At 36.6% G+C, this 20,363-nt stretch overlaps 1 protein-coding gene across 1 annotated transcript in view; it reads left to right on the top strand.

Moving 5' to 3' along the window:
• The window catches only part of INPP4B (inositol polyphosphate-4-phosphatase type II B), a 763,890-nt gene that overhangs the window by 398,891 nt on the left and 344,636 nt on the right, over positions 1–20,363 (top strand). The window contains exons 8-9 of the mRNA XM_007111238.4: positions 4,369–4,580; positions 7,016–7,060. Coding sequence (XP_007111300.2) covers positions 4,490–4,580; positions 7,016–7,060 — 136 coding nt within the window. The 5' untranslated portion in view covers positions 4,369–4,489. The remainder of the gene's footprint in view (positions 1–4,368; positions 4,581–7,015; positions 7,061–20,363) is intronic.

Raw genomic sequence — 20,363 nt, 5'->3', positions numbered from 1 at the left:
TTTCATTAGGTCCCATTTGTTTATTTTTGTTTTTATTTCCATTACTCTAGGAGGTGGGTCATAAATGATCTTGCTGTGATTTATGTCAAAGTGTTCTTCCTATGTTTTCTTCTAAGAATTTTATTGTGTTTGGTCTTAAATTTAGGTCTTTAATCCATTTTGAATTTATTTTTGTGTATGGTGTTAGGGAGTGTTCTAATTTCATTCTTTTGCTTGTAGCTGTCCAGTTTTCCCAGCACCACTTATTGAAGAGGCTGTCTTTTCTCCATTGTATATTCCTGCCTCCTTTATCAAAGATAAGGAGACCATATGTGCTCGGGTTTATCTTTGGCCTTCCTATCCTGTTCCATTGATCTATATTTCTGTTTTTGTGCCAGTACCATATTGTCTTCATTACTGTAGCTTTGTAGTATGGTCTGAAGTCCAGGAGCCTGATTCCTCCAGCTCCATTTTTTTTTTCTCAAGATTGCTTTGGCTATTCACGGTCTTTTGTGTTTCCATACAAATTGTGAAATTTGTTGTTCTAGTTCTGTGAAAAATGCCATTGGTAGTTTGATAGTGATTACATTGAATCTGTAGATTGCTTTGGGTAGTAGAGTCATTTTCACAATGTTGATTCTTCCAATCCAAGAACATGATATATCATTGATTAGCTCTAGTAGTTTTCTGGTAGCATCCTTAGGGTTCTCTATATATAGTATCATGTCATCTGCAAACAGTGACAACTTTACTTCCTCTCTTCCGATTTCTATTCTTTTTATTTCTTTTTCTTCTCTGATTGCTATGGGTAAAGCTTCCAAAACTATGTTGAATAATAGCAGTGAGAGTGGGCAATCTTGTCTTGTTCCTGATCTTAGAGGAAATGGTTTCAGTTTTTCATCACTGAGTAGTGGTGAGAGGGGACAACCTTGTCTTGTTCCTGATCTTAGTGGAAATGGTTGCAGTTTTTCACCACTGAGAATGATGTTGGCTGTGGGTTTGTTATATATGGCCTTTATTATGTTGAGATAATTTCCCTCTATGCCTACTTTCTGGATGCTTTTTATCACATATTGTTGTTGCATTTTGTCAAAAGCTTTTTCTGAATCTATTGAGATCATCATATGTTTTATATGCTTCAGTTTTTTAATATGGTGTATCACATTGATTGATTTGTGTATATTGAAGAATCCTTGCATTACTGGGATAAACCCCACTTGATCATTGTATATGATCCTTTTAATGCACTGTTGGATTCTGTTTGCCAGTATTTTGTTGAGGATTTTTGCATCTATGTTCATCAGGGACGTTGACCTGTAGGTTTCTTTCCTTGTGACATCCGTCTGGTTTTGGTATCATGGTGATGTTGGCCTTGTAGAATGAGTTTGGGAGTGTTCCTCCCTCTGCTATATTTTGGAAGAGTTTGAGAAGGATGGGTGTTAGCTCTTCTCTAAATATTTGATAGAATTCGCCTGTGAAGCCATCTGGTCCTGGGCTTTTGTTTGTTGGAAGATTTTAAATCACTGTCTCAGTTTCAGTGCTTGTGATTGGTCTGTTTATATTTTCTATTTCTTCCTGTTTCAGTCCCAGAAAGTTGTGCATTTCTAAGAATTTGTCCATTTCTTCCAGGTTGTCCTTTTTATTGGCAAAGAGTTGCTTGTAGTAATCTCTCATGATCCTTTGTATTTTTGCAGTGTTAGTTGTTACTTCTCCTTTTTGATTTCTAATTCTGTTGATTTGAGTCTTCTCTCTCTTTTTCTTGATGAGTTTCGCTAAACGTTTATCAATTTTGTTTATCTTCTCAAAGAACCAGCTTTTAGTTTTATTCATCTGTGCTATTGTTTCCTTCATTTCTTTTTCATTTATTTCTGATCTGATCTTTATGATTTCTTTCCTTCTGCTAACCTGGTGGTTTTTTTGTTCTTCTGTCTCTAATTGCTTTAGGTGTAAGGTTAGGTTGTTTATTTGAGATTTTTCTTGTTTCTTGAGGTAGGATTGTATTGCTATAAACTTCCCTCTTAGAACTGCTTTTGCTGTGTCCTATAGGTTTTTGGTCATCGTGTTTTCATTGTCATTTGTTTCTAGGTATTTTTTTATTTCCTCTTTGATTTCTTCAGTGATCTCTTGGTTATTAAGTAGTGTACTGTTTAGCCTCCATGTGTGTGTATTTTTTATGGATTTTTTCCTGTAATTGATATCTAGTCTCATAGCTTTGTGGTCGGAAGAGAACCTTGATACGATTTTAATTTTCTTAAATTTATCAAGGCTTGATTTGTGACCCAAGATATGATCGATCATGGAGAATGTTCCATGAGCACTTGAGAAGAATGTGTATTCTGTTGTTTTTGGATGGAATGTCCTGTAAATATCAATTAAGTCCTTCTTTTTTAATGTAACATTTAATTCTTGTGTTTCCTTATTTATTTTCATTTTGGATGATCTGTCCATTGGTGAAAGTGAAAGTGGGGTGTTAAATACCCCTACTATGATTGTGTTACTGTCCATTTCCCCTTTTATGGCTGTTAGCATTTGCCTTATGTGTTGATGTGCTCCTATGTTGGGTGCATAAATATTTACAATTGTTATATCTTCTTCTTGGATTGATCCCTTGACCATTATGTAGTGTCCTTTTTGTGTCTTGTAATAGTCTTTACTTTAAAGATGATTTTGTCTGATATGAGAATTGCTACTCCAGCTTTCTTTTGTTTTCCATTTGCATGGAATATCTTTTTCCATCCCCTCAACTTTCAGTCTGTATGTGTCCCTAGGTCTGAAGGTGGTCTCTTATAGACAGCATATATACGGGTCTTGTTTTTGTATCCATTCAGCCAGTCTGTGTCTAGGTCGTTTGTTTTTTGATGTTGAATTCTATGAGCTGTTTATATATTTTGGATATTAACCCCTTATCGGTCATTTGCAAATATTTTTCTCCCACTCAGTATGTTGTCTTTTCATTTTGTCAGTGGTTTCCTTTGCTGTGCAAAAGCTTTTACGTTTAATTACGTCCCATTTGTTTATTTTTGCTTTTATTTCCAATATAGTGGTAGGGGATTAAGAGATACAAATTATTATGTGTAAAATAAGCTACAAGGATATATTGTCCCTCATAGGGAATATAGCCAATATTTTATAGTAACTATAAATGCACTATAACTTTAAAAATTGTGAATCACAATATTGTACACCTGTAACATATATAATAATGTACATCAATTATAACTCAATAAAAAGATAAATAAAATATAATTATCAAATTGATGGTTTTGGTCTTATTGATAGTGCTATGGCCCTTTACCCCAGCAGGTATTCCTAGTTGTATCCTTAGAAGCCAATGTGTATTTATCTGCAACCTTATTGTAGTCATTTCTAAAGATTCAAGATGCTTTGTGGATTTAGTTTTTGCCAGATGATATTTAAAAACTAGAGCTGAATTATAAATGAAGCTGCTTTTGTTAAGAACAACAAAGAGTGTGTTTGTGGATTTGTGGAGCTGGAAACGAAATCAGTATTCCAAACCAAACTCTACTGCTGCTATCTCATTAAACAGCATTGGGTAGACGTTTAAAGATTTTTATACATTTTAATCCAGCTGGTAACTTGATTTAAAATGACATTGATTTTTTTCCTAATCGTTCTTGGTCATGTATAACATGCTAAATATCAAAATGAATTTGATACTATTTGAGGCTGTCTGTGCAACAGGGTATTAAATTCTTGGAGGCTTCTTTCCCCATGCTAATTTTCATCATTTTCCCGTTATTTTCATTTCCCTTGGAGCGTTACTTTTTAAAATTATTATTCATTCTTTTCCCCATATACCCCAATCATTAAACAATTAAACCTTTGTCAGACAGAGCAGCAAGAGACTTTATGGATAATGATGAGTTTGGAGACTCCCCTGAACAACCTATTGGCTCACCTTGGAAGAAGAGCATCATGCCAAATTATCTTTATGTGCTCATGAACAGTGTTCTAACAAGGGTGGTTGGAGAAATGAGCATAGAGGGCAGTTCTAATGGAAGGAATGATAGCAAGATTTGCCTTAGCAAAACACGCTAATGCCTGGACAAGATGCTATCTGCTCTTGCTGCTAAATTAGGTACATATAGCTATCTGCTATTTTACAAAATGAACTAGAAGACAAATAATATACCTTTCAGAATTTAGAAGTCCCTCATATGACTATAAAGTGATTGCATAAAGATTACCCATTTAACCCAGAGTTTATGGTACATTAACTGGGTGGATTGTTTCTGAAAGTAAAAGTGAGATAGGCAGGAAAGAAGTTCATATGAAGGTAGCTGTAGGCTCTACCTACCTTTAATTCTCAGCTTTATACTGAACTCTAAAGTAACTGAGATTTTTGCTGTTGCTGTTTCCTAAATGCAGAATTTCAGAGTGGGATATCAGGACTTTAGTGTGAAGATACATCTATATTAAACCAGGAATCATTGGCAGTGACATTTGGGCACAAATATTTGGAAGATTTAAAGAACTGTGAAGGTTGATCATGGAAATCAAAGAGGAAGGAGCATCAGAAGAAGGCCAGAACTTTCTGCCCACACCCCAGGCAAATGATACTGGGGACTTTCAGTTCACAAGTGAGTATGCATGCACCCCCCAAATTAAGTAACTTTGTTCCTTTGCACTGTTTGTTTCAGTGTTCTGAATCTATGATATGCCTCTCATCTTCTATCTTGGGTGAGGTAGATGATCATCTATGAAATGGTTCAATAGCAAATAGAATCATCATTCTTGAATGTGTATTAAAACATTAATAAATACTTTTAAAGTACACTTTCTATTGAACATTTTTATAATCTCATGTGGAATTATTTTTTGGAAGATAGAAATTTTCTCTTTAAAACCAAAGACATTTCAGTTGAAAGCATTAGGGCACAATAGTTACACTAGATGCTTAGCCTGTCACTGCCATACCTGAGAGCACTAAGTCACATAAATAGGGCAAGCTTTGCTATTTGGCCAAGATTTGCAGTTGAACATTAACACTGGTCTTTGTGCTACTTAAGTAATTAAAATCATTGGAAGAATTGTACGTTTTCTCTCATGCTTAACATCTTAGAGTTTGGGTTTGATTGTTTAGCATAAATTGTGTCTTTTTCTTTTCAGAAGATTCTTGTTGCCCAGTTATTTAACTCTGGCAAACATATGCCTAGCTTCTCATTTCATTTATATTATAAAAATAATCTTTAGGGGCTTCCCTGGTGGCGCAGTGGTTGAGAGTCCGCCTGCCAATGCAGGGGATATGGGTTCGTGCCCCGGGAAGATCCCACATGCCGCAGAGTGGCAAGGCCCGTGAGCCATGGCCACTGAGCCTGTGCGTCCGGAGCCCGTGCTCCGCAATGGGTGAGGCCACAACAGTGAGAGGCCCGTGTACCGCAAAAAAAGAAAAAAAATAATCTTTAGGAAATGGTATTGGTTGGATGAATTTTTTTGAGAAATTTGATTGTCAGAGCTTACAGCAGATTGTTAATAACCTTTAAAAAAAACCCACAGTATTTGAAATTAACAAGGACCTACCTAATGATTGTCACTTTAACCTCTCTTGGAAAGTCTAAAATTGTTAACCATAGCAATGTTAAATGTCAGCAGGAAATAAAAATAAATGGTTACTCTGCAAAAAAATGTGAACTCTGTAAATTAAAAATGGATGATTTTTATACAAAGAGGTGGTTCTAACAGTTGTCGACTGAAAAAAAATGCACAATTTGAGAGTTGTGAGTTAAGTTTTATTTGGAGCAAACTGAGGACTATAGCCTGGGAGACAGCACTTCAGATAGCTCTGAGAAACAGCTCCAAAGAGGCAGGGGGAAGGTCAGTATAGATGTGATTTTGGTGAAGGGGGAGTCCATGCAGTCAAGCACATATTTTTGCAGAAGGTTTCTGCTAGTCACCAGGAGCAGACGTCACCATGAAGGGTTTTAGTGGTTTTCTAGATATGAGGAGATGCAAGAATCGGGCTCATACAATCATCATCTGAAAATATCTAACCATCTGAAGACCGGTTCTGCCAGTTTTTCCCGGAGCACAGAGTGCCTCATTTCTGCTCTCCACCCTGAACTCCTTTGAAGGTCAGCAGCTGCAGCACATGATTTCATCCTTGTAGAGGCAGATGGCAAGTGCCAATCTGTGGTTAACACAGTATATTCATGACCAAATGCTAATAAATTTAAATTGTGTATGATGGGTGCACCAGTAAAACTAAATGAGGAAAAGATTTTTACAATATTCTTACATTTCTCAGTCACCATGAGTGGTTACAAATGACACCCCAGTCCTCAGCCCCTCTTGTTTAGGAAGCCCCGCACCATGTGTGGTCTTAGAGAGTCCACCTATGACATTATCACTTGCCCCAGCCTTACCTTTCTACCTTCTAACCATTAGACATTCCCATTTCCTTACCTTTTTCTCAGACTCACTTTCCCTCCCACTTCATCTTCAATCATTTAGCCATGTTAATAGATTTCTTTTAATTGCCAAAAAAGGAATAGAAACATTAACAGAATGCTGATTTGAGCTAACAGTAAGTTGGCTGAATAACCACCGTCATCATGTCCTGAGTAACCTAACCAGAGTTAGCTCTTTAATTAATAATTTACTATTAACACCAGGTTGGAGTGGTGTGAAAGAGAAATCTATGTTAGAGAGGACTTTGGTGAGGTCATCCTTTGTGAAGGTCCCATCTCTGTCTACATGTATCCAAAAGAAACAGGAACAGTTGAAAATATGTTTTATATTTGTCATGCAGCTTACAAAAGTAATGTTTTTGAGTTTTTATGGCCATGGTGCTAAATAGATCAATCAAATTTGTAGTCATATCTAGTTCTGCTACAAATATTATGTCCTGCCCTGAGAACTGACTCCTTATATATATGTCTGGACAATTAACTGAGTTTATTTGTTCTGCCAAGTAATGCATTTATACATACTGGGCAGGCTGAAAGTAATATATGTTGACATAATTTTCATAATGAGTTAATTATCTTCAATCTGAATTTGTTCCTATTATTCATAGGTATTCAGAAGACTCCAAATGAACCTCAGCTGGAATTCATCCTTGGTAAGAAATTCCATCTTATTTATTTATAGCTATAAATGTAATAAGCCACTTGTACATATAATTTACAACTTTAGATACGTTACTTATATCATTATATATTTTATAAACTTTAATGAATATCGTTCTGTGAAAAAGTTTCATTCTATAAGGTTAAGTGTTATTTTCCCCAATTTATTAGTAAAGAATCCGAGCTGTGGAGCAGGTCAGCTCATGACCCAAGGATTGAGGGCTCAGTGGTGATGGGTTTGTGCCTCTCAATCAGGTCTGCTCTCTGCAAATCTGGTGCCCAGAACTCATTCTAATACAGTGACCCGATTTTGTTGCTAATCAACACTTCTCAAAATCTATGTGTCTAATTATCTACTCCTTGGGCTGGAGACTGGGCTCATGTAGAGTTTTCCTTTATCCTCCTTTATGCCATTTACAAGGTTCATACCCCCTTTTGGTCCCACTCACTCAAAAATATCCCCTTACTCTTTTTTAAAATTAATTAATTAATTAATTAATTAATTATTGGCTGCGTTGGGTCTTTGTTGCTGGGCACGGGCTTTCTCTAGTTGTGTTGAACGGGGGCTACTCTTCGTTGCAGTGTGTGGGCTTCTCATTGCAGTGGCTTCTCTTGTTGCAGAGCACGGGATCTAGGCACATGGGCTTCAGTAGTTGCGGTGTGTGGGCTCCAGTAGTTGTGGCTTGCGGGCTCTAGAACGCAGGCTCAGTAGTTGTGGCGCACGGGCTTAGTTGCTCCGCAGCGTGTGGGATCTTTTTGGACCAGTGCTCAAGCCTGTGTTCCCTGCACTGTCAGGAGGATTCTTAACCACTGCTCCACCAGGGAAACCCCAATCCCCTTACTCTTCCATCTTGATGTTGTGGACAGATCCTTGACTTTGAGAGTTTAATTTTAATTCAGAGCTTTAACTTGCTTAAACAACTTTAAAGATCTGGCGCATGTAGAAATTTGTAACTTTGTCAAGGGTGAATTATTAAAAATGTGAACCCCTGCAATATTGTAAACCAATTATACTTCAATACAATTTTTTTTTGCTTAAACATCAGTGGTTTTAAAAAAAAATGTGTACCCTGAGGCTGGTCCACTACTTAGCTGGTGAGTGGGAGCTGCTTTGTGTTTGAATCAGATATGACTACAAAGTGCTATTAGGGAATTAGCTGCAAAATGGTATTTAAAGGGGGTAAAAATATGGTTCCTATGAACTATTCAGAGAGGGTTTTTTTCCCCCCTCTCTCACTGTTCTGAAATATTTTGAAAGGTCCCCAATATCTTTACATTTTATTTGTATGAAGTTTTATAGAATTGTAAATTCATGTATTCAATTTCATATACAGACACCAGATACATTTTAGTATCCAAATCTTTAAATATTGATATACATATTTTATAAAGTTATGGGAAAATTGAAATATATACATCCACTATCTGCAGTAGTTTTTAGTTGTTTGAAGTCCCAATTATTTTAGGAATATACTTTTTCATTATATAATGAAATAGGTTTCAAGTTTACATCCTTTGCTCAAAATATTACATTTTGGAGCATAACTTAATGAAAAGAAATAATCATAATTTTTTGTTTTCGTTCTCTTTCTAATAGATTTTATTTTTAGAGCAGTTTTAAGCTCACATCAAATGTGAACAGAAAGTACATCCCCTGCCAGAGTGGTACAGTTGTTACAATTGATGAACGTACAGTGACAGATTACTATTACCCTAAGTCTATAGTTTACATTAGTATTCATTATTGGTGTGATACATTCTATGGATTTGGACAATGTATAGACATGTATTCATCATTATAGTATCACACTTATTATCTTCACTGTCCTAAAAGTTCTCTGACTTCTAACTATTCATCCCCCTCTCTCCTGTAATCCCTGACAACCACTGATAAAGCTATACTTTATTTATTTATTTTTCTAGAGAGTTCTCAGATGTTGTCAGATATAGAAAGAATTCATTTTTCAGGAAGGGAGCCAAGTAGCAAAGAAGACCTCGGCACCTCTTGACTCACTGACAACTTGCCTCTTGCTACTTGAGCCTTCATTTACTCATCTTTTATTTTTAAGAGAAGAAATTCATTTTTTACCTTTTTAGCAGGACTTCTGAAAAATGAAGATTTGTTAGACTAATTTGGTGTATTTCAAAACACAGAGAAAGCTTTCTTACTTGCATCCTGAGAAGAGGGGAAATCTGAACTAGTCAGAAGCAATTGGAGTGGAGGCTGTTAGTCAAACATGGAGACAGAATGCCTGGGCCAAATACCTGTCTTCTGTTTCTTTTTTTTTTTTTTTTTCCCCAGTTAAATTGCCCTTTGGGGATCCTTGAAGACCCCATAACTCTCACCAAACAATTAATATATACGTTTTCCTTTTTTAAAAATACTTATATATGTTATTTCTTTTTTTTAACATCTTTATTGGAGTATAGTTGCTTTACAATGGTGTGTTAGTTTCTGCTTTATAACAAAGTGAATCAGCTATATGTATACATACATCCCCATATCCCCTCCCTCTTGCGTCTCCCTCCCACCTTCCCTATCCCACCCCTGTAGGTGGTCACAAAGCACCTGAGCTGATCTCCCTGTGCTATGCAGCTGCTTCCCACTAGCTATCTATTTTACATTTGGTAGTGTATATATGTCCATACCACTTTCTCACTTCATCCCAGCTTACCCTTCCCCCTCACCCTGTCTTCTATTTCAATTAAAGTTATTTATCTTGTTCAGAGACCTAACTATACTAACCCTTTTGAAAGCGCAGTCAAGTTTGGGAACAATGCTGTCGTCACTTACATTTCCGGCTTTGAATCATAATCTCAGAGATGAGCAGCTCTGGGAATTTATTCATAATAATATTCCTCCCATTTAAAAAAACAAACCTTAATTTTCTTTTTTCATATCTATTCAAAAAATATAGTAGAATTCTTAACAACAGGTAATTTTATTTTATCATATGGCAGGAAATGCCTGACGAGTAAACAAAAGAAAGTTATTTAGAATCTTCAGGGAACTGTGTTCTTGATCCTGGTAGATGTAGTTCCCAAACTGTTTGTTATGTTTCTTAGCACTTTAAGATCCTTAACCGTACCATCTCTTGAAGAATTTTTTGAAAAAACTACTCTTTCAAGGAGATTACAGCTAAACCTGTGTAGGTTTTACAGTATATTTTTGTCTCTTTTTTTCCTTTGAGTTTTTTTTACTCTCACAAATTATTCAAGATTTCACCTATTATATAGCTGACTTCACTTCATAATTAAAAATGAGAGAATAATAGTTTCTTAAATATTTTTGTCATCGTTTAAGAATGTGCATGTTTATTTAATCAGAAAGAAAGCAAAGGCATCTTAATACAAAAAAAAAAAATCTAGGAAAAAATGGAACAAACAAGGTAATAGACTTTTTTCCACCTAATTTTCCAGCTAAATTCTTTGGAGGGGGGGAATTTTTTAAATTGAAGTATAGTTGATTTACAATGTTGTGTTAATTTCTGCTGTACGGCAAAGTGATTCAGTTATACATGTATATACATTTTTAATATATTCTTTTCCATTATGGTTTATCTCAGGATATTGAATATAGTTCTCTGTGCTATACAGTAGGACCTTGTTGTTTCTCCATCCAACTAATTTTTTTTTTATATTTGATTATCCGTTCTGTACCAAAGTATTCAAACAAATTGAGAGTTTCAATGGCCTTGCTTTTTAAATTGGGAAAACAGCCACACTAATTTTGTAGGTGTCATATTGCTTTGTATGAGTTATAGTCCATCAAGGATTTGTCTCTGCCTTGTCTACATGCCACTATAAAATCATTATATCTTGCTGAATTTCCTCTGCTACATCTTTATCTAAGTAAAAGAGTTAGGAAATGCTTAGTCCATTGAGCAAGCTAATCAGCTAAAAATAGTACAAGATAAGCATGTACTGATAAAATGAGTATCTCATGCCCATTGTCAACTGTATTTCTAGTGGTTGACTGCATTTAAATTCTCTAATTCACCCTTACACCTACAGCTCTGCTTCCACATGTCTTTCATTGTTTCACTTGAGTACATTGATACCCTTTTTATTTTCACAAAGAGAAAAATAATTAAAACCCCAAAAGAACACAGATTTTGTTTACAGTCTAATAAAATTGTTTTCATTTCAACAAAGCTGGCATTTAAGAAGAGGGATCATTTCTTACAATCTGGTAACATTTCTTTCTTGAAACCACTGTGGAAAATGTATAGAGGTGAGTCATTTGACAAAGATATGAAAGAAAAGAAATTCCTATGAACTATTTCTTAAGTTTATTCCCCTGATTATGCTTATAATGTTTATTGTCATGCCTCCATTTACTATCTCCAAAGTCAATAGAATACTTAGAAAAATATGTTTTCATATTTTTATATGGACACCACACATACCATAAATCCAAGGCAATAGTCACTAATGCATGTTAATGCACAGGAGGGAATGGCATGTGTGTGTGTACATGTGGTTCTTGTGTTTTTTATTTGACACTGTGAAGTCACATTCTTTAAATAACTAACACGTTGATGACTGATACCTACTGGAAGCCAGACACAGGGTACATCAAAACACACATTTTATACGTGTCAGCAGCCTTGGTGTCGATTACTATAGGAATGTGGGGACGTGGAGGCTGGAGTGAAATCCTTAACAAGTGCAAGTAATTCACTCATCTAAAGTGTATTAGGAGCATAGAAGACTTATAAATAAAGTAATTTCAGGTAGTGTTAAGTTCTATGTAGACAGAAACAGGGTGACTATCTAGAATGTGCCTGGGGGAGAGGTAGTTGACTTGGGGAACAGAAGGACTATTTTTTTGTTGTTTTTGTTCAATTTTTTTTCAAAACATAACCACAATACCTTTATTAGTCCTAAAAATGTTGATAAAAATTCCTTAATATAATCAAATATCCAAAAAAGTTTACATTTCAGAGGGACTATTTTGAATATAGAGGGTCAAGGAAGGCCTCTTTGTGTCCAAAGGGACTTATGCACATTGCAGATGGTGATTTGGAAAGTATCCATACTAAGTGTAAGATCCAGGTGAACAAGAAGACAACTTACAGAATGGAAGAAAATATTTGCAAATGATGCGACTGACAAGAGATTAATTTCTAAAATATACAAATAGCTCATTCAACTTAATATAAAAAAAACCCCCAACAAACAAGGAACCCAATCAAAAAATGGGCAGAAGACCTAAGTAGACATTTCTTCAAAGAAGACATACAGATGGCCAACAGGCACATGAAAAGATGCTCAATATTGCTAATTATTAGACAAATGCAAATCAAAACTACCATGAGGGATCACCTCACATCAGTCAGATTGGCCATTATCAGAATGTCTACAAATAGGCTTCCCTGGTGGCGCAGTTGTTGAGAGTCCGCCTGCCGATGCAGGGGACAGGGGTTCGTGCCCCGGTCCGGGAAGATCCCACATGCCACAGAGCGGCTGGGCCTGTGAGCCATGGCCGCTGAGCCTGTGTGTCCGGAGCCTGTGCTCCGCAACGGGGGAGGCCACAATGGTGAGAGGTACGCGTACCGCAAAAACAAAAAACAAAAAAATGTCTACAAATAATAAATGCTGGCCAGAGTGTGGAGAAAAGGGAACCATCCTACACTGTTGCTGGGAATGTAAATTGGTGCAATCACTATGGAGAACAGTATGGAGTTTCCTTTAAAAACTAAAAGTAGAGTTGCCATATGATCCTGCAATCCCACTCCTGGGCATATATCTGGAGAAAACTCTAATTCAAAAAGACACATGTACCCCAATATTCATTGCAGCACTACTTACAATAGCCAAGACATGGAAGCAACCTAAATGTCCATTGACAGATGAATGGATAAAGAAGATGTGGTATATATGTATACAGTGGAATATACTCAGCCATAAAAAAGAATGAAATAATGCCATTTGCAGCAACTTGGATGGACCTAGAGATTCATATTAAGTGAAGTAAGTCAGACAAAGACAAATATCATGTATCACTTACATGTGGAATCTTAAAAAATGATACAAATGAACTTATTTACAGAACAGAAATAGACTCACAGACATCGAAAAACTTATGGTTACCAAAGCGGGGGAGATAAATTCAGAATTTGGGATTAACATATACACACTAATATAAATAAAATAGATAAACAATAAGGACCTACTGTAGAGCATGGGGAACTATATTCAATATCTTATAATAACCCATAATGGAAAAGAATCTGAAAAAGAATGGATATAGTTATAGATATATAGAACTGAATCACTTTGCTGTACATCTGAAACTAACACAACATTGTAAATTAACTATACTTCAATTTTAAAAAAAGGTTTTTAAAAAAAAAAAAAAACCCAGTTGACTTTCCCAGCAGGAGGGGGCAGGCTATAGTAGATACTTGCGCAGTAGGTAATAGGGTCTTAAGGATGGAAATACTGGGGTTCAAGGATAGTCAATCAGGTTGCTGGTTTGACCAAGCATGAAACCAAGCTATGAGCTGATCTGGGCTCGTAGTAAAAGGGGAAATGGCAAATAGTGAAGGACCATTTGCTGGGCTACTGGAATGCCAAGGTCAGATTAGGACAGTAGTAGGATAGAAGATGGGCTGAGCCAGTGATATCCCTACTCCCATGGCCTCTTCTAGTGTCCCTCACCCTCACCTGTACCTCACCTCTGGACGATAGGATCAGCCCTGGTGCTTGGGTGATGCCAAGACTCTAGTGAGTAAAGGATAGAGAGAGATGAGATTCAAAGCCAACTGATTGTCAGATCCTTTGCCTTGTGTGAAGCTGATTTATCTTTTAAGAATCAGTACACAAATTTATGGAATGAATTTTTCCTGAGGCTTTTTCCCCTGGAATTGAAAATGGATCAATTCCTCCCCTATAGGTTTTATTAGTACATAAAATAAGACTAATCTGAGGTTCAAATTATTTAACAGATCCTTACTTTTTCTTTCAGTTTTCTCTAAAATCAATAAATCTATATTAACTGCTATAATTTTCTTAGTAATATAGTGAAAATTATATCAGATAACAATCAATAATAAGCAATGCAGAAATATATCACAGTTATCTCTGTAAAGTGGTCATACATTTTCAGATAGTTTTCTCTCTTGATTTCTGTTTTCCCATCTCATTTCTTGACTTTTTTTCCTAATGCTTCAAAGTCAGGATAGATAAAGGGGAAGTTTAAGCCACTGTATTTCATCCCCAACTCAGAGTCAATCAGCATGTGTTTTTTAATTTTTATAGTGAAACATAGATTCTTAAGATGCAAACTATTCAGTCATTAAAAAATCATCTTTCAAAAGGATATTTCATCAAACAGGGGAATATAAGAGTTGTCAAAGCAGGATAACAAACTGCTTGTACAACATAACCCTTATTTATGCTTTCCAAAGGAAAGCATAAAGATATTTTGTTATATCTTTTAAAATCTCTGCACCGCGCCCATATAAATGTCATGATCAAGTGTTGTTTGTTTAAATAAATACCTAAAAAAGCTGAACAAGAAAGGGGGCATATTTGAAGGAGTAAAATTTTGCTCTTTGCCTTCAGTTAACTCATAGTATAAGTAGAGAGATCAAACTAAGACTCCTGAAGTGATTAAAAAGATCCTTAAACGGTAAGCTATTTTTCAGGGTCTCTAAGAATATGAGCGATGGTGTAAAGGATCAAACTAGTATGAGGAGGCGTGGTCAGGAAAGGCTTTCCAAGGAAGAAAACTAAAAACTAACTAAAGCGAGTTTTTGAAGGAGGAAAGCAGCATTAGAACAGGTAGAGGAAAGGAGGAATCACATCTTAGACCAGGAGAGCTGCAGAAGCAGACGATTGGTGCTTGGAACAAGATAAATACTCCAAATTCAGAAAACACAGACACAAAAAGGCGTGCAATAAATACTTATTTTTATTACACCAAGTTACCTATAAAAAGCCAGCCATCTTGTCTTCCTAGAAGAGAAAATAAAAACTGTGCTCTTAAGTAGGATTCTTGATTCATCTACTTCCTGGTCCTTTGGAATCGTGGTATATACTGAAAAATCAGTGATTCCAAGTGCTTTATAGGAAATGACTTCACATTCACTCTGTAAGCCATGTCAGTTCTGCCATACATAATGTGACTAAATAAACAAATTGAAGTACACCCTTGTAGAAACTCTGTTTTCTCCATGGAAACAGAGACTTTAAAAAGTCTGTGGGCATGCAACTCACTATATACCTGTACCAGGTAAATGATGTGTACCAGCCTAGAATTCAGCGATTAAAATTCAGTTCTATCACAACATTACGTTATGGTATAATGGCAAGACGTCCTTGGGTAGGTTACTCCAAATATTAGAGACTTTCAATAAGGACAAGAAGAATGCTGATTCTAAATGCTTTGTTCTTTGTTCTGTTGGAGCATATATGTGATTTTGTGTACTGATTTTAGATTTTATATATACAGCCACAATATTTCTAATAACCCAGCTAGGAAAAAAAAAGGCATGCAAATCATGTGATCAGTTTTCTGTGTTCAGAATTTGAAAATGTGTATAAAATATGCCCAAACTGACAAGCTGCACAAAAACTGTCTCATCTCTTTATAGACACTGCTTTTATAGATTGCTAAGGCCTTCATTAACCTGCATGTCACATCCATTCATACTTTATGAATTGCTATAAATCAGCCATTGTTTTATATGTTTCTGGAAAAGAAAGCAAAATCTGAAGAGGCTAAACTTGCCAATTTTCTCCTGTGTTCACACTTCTACCCTCCTGCTGATCTGTGTTCATAAGTGATCATAAAGCTCTGACTTTTTTAAAGCTCCAATGGGAGAATGGAAGATTTTATTATATCTTCTTTAGTATTTTTACCCTCTATGTGGTATCATAGGCAAACTAAAGGGAATACTGAGCACAGAGGTATATTTTTGTATTTAATCTATTGATAAAAATACTATATGAAATACTTTTTCCTATAAGCTGCAAGATGATTTTCAAGCAACAAGAGACACAACTGCTAAGAATGTGCTTGCTCTGTTTTTTTGCTCATTATACGTGATTGCCATTTTCTTTATTCTTACAGTGTAAAGTACCGGGAAATCACAGTAATAGCTACCATTTTTTGAGCATCTACTATGTGCTTATCTCTTCACAAACAGGATACCATGTTTTCCTTACCACAATTCTACAGGATAATATTAAAATAGCTCATATTTACTGAGTGCTTGTTTGTTCACCAGACGTTGTTCTAAATAATTTACATAAACTGATTACTTTAATTCTCAGAATTTCATTATGAGATAAATTCTCTATTATCATCTTTGTTTTATAGGAAAGGGTACCTAGACATAAACAAGTAAAGTTATGAACCTAAGATCTGAACCCAGGAATCTGAGTACAGAACAAACGCACCCCTATTGTTTTCAACGGAAAGATGAAAAAATCTAAGATTCCCATTGATCAACTTTCCAAAGATCTTATGGAAGTTGAGTGACAGAGTCAGGATCCAAGCTGAGCTTTGTCTGATCTGAACTCCTGCTTTTAACCGTCAGGCTGTCCTCTCTCCTTCTTGATTCCTGCTTTTCAAGAATTTCCAGGACATGGTAGAGACAAACTATCAGGCCAGGTAGATTGTGATGAGGGCAAAATAAAGACATAAGCCAAGAACTATGGAAGTACTGAGCAAGCAGTGATTAAATATAACTGCGGCATCAGAAAAAACATCTCAGAGGAAGTGGCATTTGGACCAGCTTTGGAAGGATGAGCAGGATTCCAGCTGGTTTAGAAGGAACACGAGACAATTCGGGCAAAGGGAGTAGCAAACTACGTGAAAGGAAATCCTACAGCTCATTTCCTAAGGTGAGGAGTTTAATGCTCATTTACATCTTCCTCTTTATCGCATATAACCCCACTCTAAAAATAAATTAAGGCTCTAGAAATCTTCTTGCAGTATTTTACAGTTGTTGCACATACACGAGAAACTTGTTTTAAAATTCTAAATACACACAGGTCTCTCAACGTTATTCTAGTGCTTGCAAATTGTATTTGGGTATCAGGAAGAATTGAGTCTTACTGGCTTTGGCGCTAAGCTATCAATAGATGAAACTCAGGGCAGGCTCAGGCCACGCTAAGCTAGACACGGCAGATTCTGTAGCCATGCTGTGTCCCTGACAACTGCCTGCCTATGCAGAGCTTGCAGACACAAGGATCTGCCTGACGCGTCTTTCTCGGAGCTATCTCAATTTTGACAGCATCGGGCAACTAGCAATACTTTTGAAGAGGTGTTTTTCAGAACAACAGTTTATCACTACAACCAAGATAATAGACAGTAGTTTTGCATTTCAGGCTCAAATTTCAGTCTACAATTTGAGTGAGGAGGCAGTATGGCTAAGAGATGGGTGTGTGAAGACTACTCTAGAATTTTAACAATGTCTTTGTTACCACCTGGACAGGCAGCCTTGGAAAAATGACACAATGTCTCTGACTCCCTATTTTCTTCTTTGTAAAACAGGAAGGGGATCAGTATCTACCTTACATGGTTCTTGTTAGGATTAAACGAATTAATATGCAGAAAGCCTTTAAACCGGTGTCTGACATATACCTAACGATTGGTTAGCCTTTGCTATTTTGGATTTAACCTTGGGTAAATCACTTTGTCATACTCAGTGAGTACTTTTTTGAAAAGGGGTCTTGGCACTGAATTTTCGTGCATGATAATTGCTATCACTTATTGAACTCCTAAGTGCCAGGTATTGAGTCCTACTGGCTTCGGGGCTAAACTAGATGAAACTCAGAGAAGGCTCAGACCATGCTGAGTGGGACACAGCAAAATCTGTAGCTGTGCTGTGCCCCTGACAATTGCCTACCTATGCAGAGTTTGCAGACACAAGAATCTTCCCAATGTGTCTTTTCACATTTTATCTCTGATCTTAGAACAGACCAGCTAGGTGCTTCTCACTAGTCCTGTTTCACAGGTGTAGTCACTTGCCCAAGGGCATAAGGCCGGGAGTGGAGAAATATAGATTTTTAACTCCGAAGGCCATGTTCCTTGTGGCTGATTATTAAAAGTACGGGATTGTAGGGGGGTAGACAATAAAAGGTTATCTAAGACCTGCGTCACGTTTTTGTACTGCTGAGATAGAGATTTAATTGAAGGAAGAGAAAGTGAACCAATTAGAGCTTCTTAACAGTTCTGTCGTGTGGGTAGTGTTTTCTGGGGACTCAAGATTTAATGTGTGCTCCCTCTGGAACATAGCTGTTCTTATTGCTACTGGTCTAAATTCTAGCTTGGCATTCTTCAGGAGGTTGAGATACATGACATCAGTTAATAAGTGAAAAGTATATAAGAGAACAAACGTCTCTTTTTGCCTCACTTCCTATTTGCTAGGAGTGTACCATTTAACTGAATTTTGTTGCAATCAATTATATCTATTCTTCTGTTCCCATTTCTTTCTGAATAATATACCACAGGAACATTTAGTTAAGGGAGGCCTAAATTGATTATTCCACATGGGTTTAGCTAATTACTTGTTAAATTAGAGGTGTTTTTTTTTTAAATGTTCACATCTACCTTGTTTATCTGTCTTTCATCAACGATCAACACGCCCCATCCAGTTTATTTCTCTTTGTGTGTGATTTACCTAATTACTTTCTTTCCTCCATTGTCTAATCACTGAGAGTGCTGGTCACTGGAACAGGTCTACCTTTGCAGCATCTGTTGCTACTTGTGGGTAATTGAGGATTCAGGACTGCCTAGCAGCTTTGTTCATTAGGAGGCCACCGAGGTTATGAGGGAGCGAGGTCCCCTGATGCTGTTGTCTGTGTGGCTGAAGTTTGTCAGTGGGGCTCCTTGTCAAGCAGCTGGCATGCAAATGTATCTAAGGCTACCTGGGAACCAAGCCAGGGGGAAGAAACCTAGTAGAGTGGAACGTGGGATTAAAGGAAAGTCCCTTCCCACGTCCACTGTACAGAGCAGTCTTTTCCCAAATGCTTCTTACTTGAGCTTTGACCTTTCACAGTTGGCAATGGTGATGCTCTCCCCATTTTACAACAGCAGAAACTGACCGTCAGATGGGTTGAGTGACTTGCCCGCGCTCATGTTTCTGGTATAGCAAAGCCCAAAACTTTTCAAGTGCTCTGCCCCTTACTCCTCCACTCCCTCTACTTGACCATGACAAGGACATGGCTCTTGGCTGTCATCTACAGGGGTAAGGTGGCAGAAGTCAGTCTGAACACAGGAGGTATTCCCAGGTCAAAACTTGTTCAAATTCAGAATATCCGTTTTACCCTAATACTCACGAAACTTAAACACCCTCTTGCTGTAAGCAGTTTCAAAGTCTATGGCTTTAAAGAATATTTACGGGTCTTTGTCTCCAAAATTTGTAACTCTTGCCTTCACTTTTCTTGTTTTTTTTTGCTTTTTTTTTCTTGAAGTGTAATTGATTTACAATTTTGTGTTAGGTTCAGGTGTACAGCAAAGTGATTCAGTTTATATATATATATATATGGAAAATAATCTGAAATATATATATATATTCTTTTTTCAGATTCTTTTGCATTATAGGTTATTACAAGATATTGACTATAGTTCTCTGTGCTATACATTAGATCCTTGTTGGTTATCTATTTTATATGTAGTGGTATGTATCTGTTAATCCCAAACTCCTAATTTATCCTTCCCCACCCCTTTCTGCTTTGGTAACCATACGTTTGTTTTCTATGTCTGTGAGTCTGTTTTTGTTTTGTAAATAAGTTTGTTTGTATCATTTTTTTAGATTCCCCATGTAAGCAATATCATATGATACTTGTCTTTTTCTGTCTGACTCACCACTTAGTATGATAATCTCCCTCCTCCCTTTTTTAACTGGCTAGTAAATATCTCCACTTGCTTGTCTAGGAGGTCTTTTTTTTTTTTTTAAGGATAGCAAACATTTATTGTATATTTATTATGTTCCAGGCTCTTAAATAAGTACCTTACCAATTTTATCTCATCTAATCCTCACAATAACTCCGATTAGGCACTGTTATTATCTACATTTTGGAAACTGAATTATGGAGAGGCTGAGGAGTTGAGATTTGAATCCCACAGGCTCACTCTAGAGCCCATTCTCTTTGACACTGTGGATCGTGTGACATCCGAGAATGAAAGACGAAAAATGCACTTTTGGCTATTTCAGACCCCGAAGGTTATTTTGTTGTTAAGGGGGAAGAAATATCCTGGACTTAAAAGTAAATCAAGGAAGATGCATGAGAAGGGAACACACCTTTAAGACCAAGGCTTTTAAGTGGAATCCTCCC

This window comes from Physeter macrocephalus, chromosome 7 (assembly GCF_002837175.3).
Source record: "Physeter macrocephalus isolate SW-GA chromosome 7, ASM283717v5, whole genome shotgun sequence".
NCBI classification, from domain to species: domain Eukaryota; kingdom Metazoa; phylum Chordata; class Mammalia; order Artiodactyla; family Physeteridae; genus Physeter; species Physeter macrocephalus.
The sequence above is the reverse complement of the archived record's forward strand: the minus strand, read 5'-3'. Positions and strand labels throughout refer to the sequence as shown.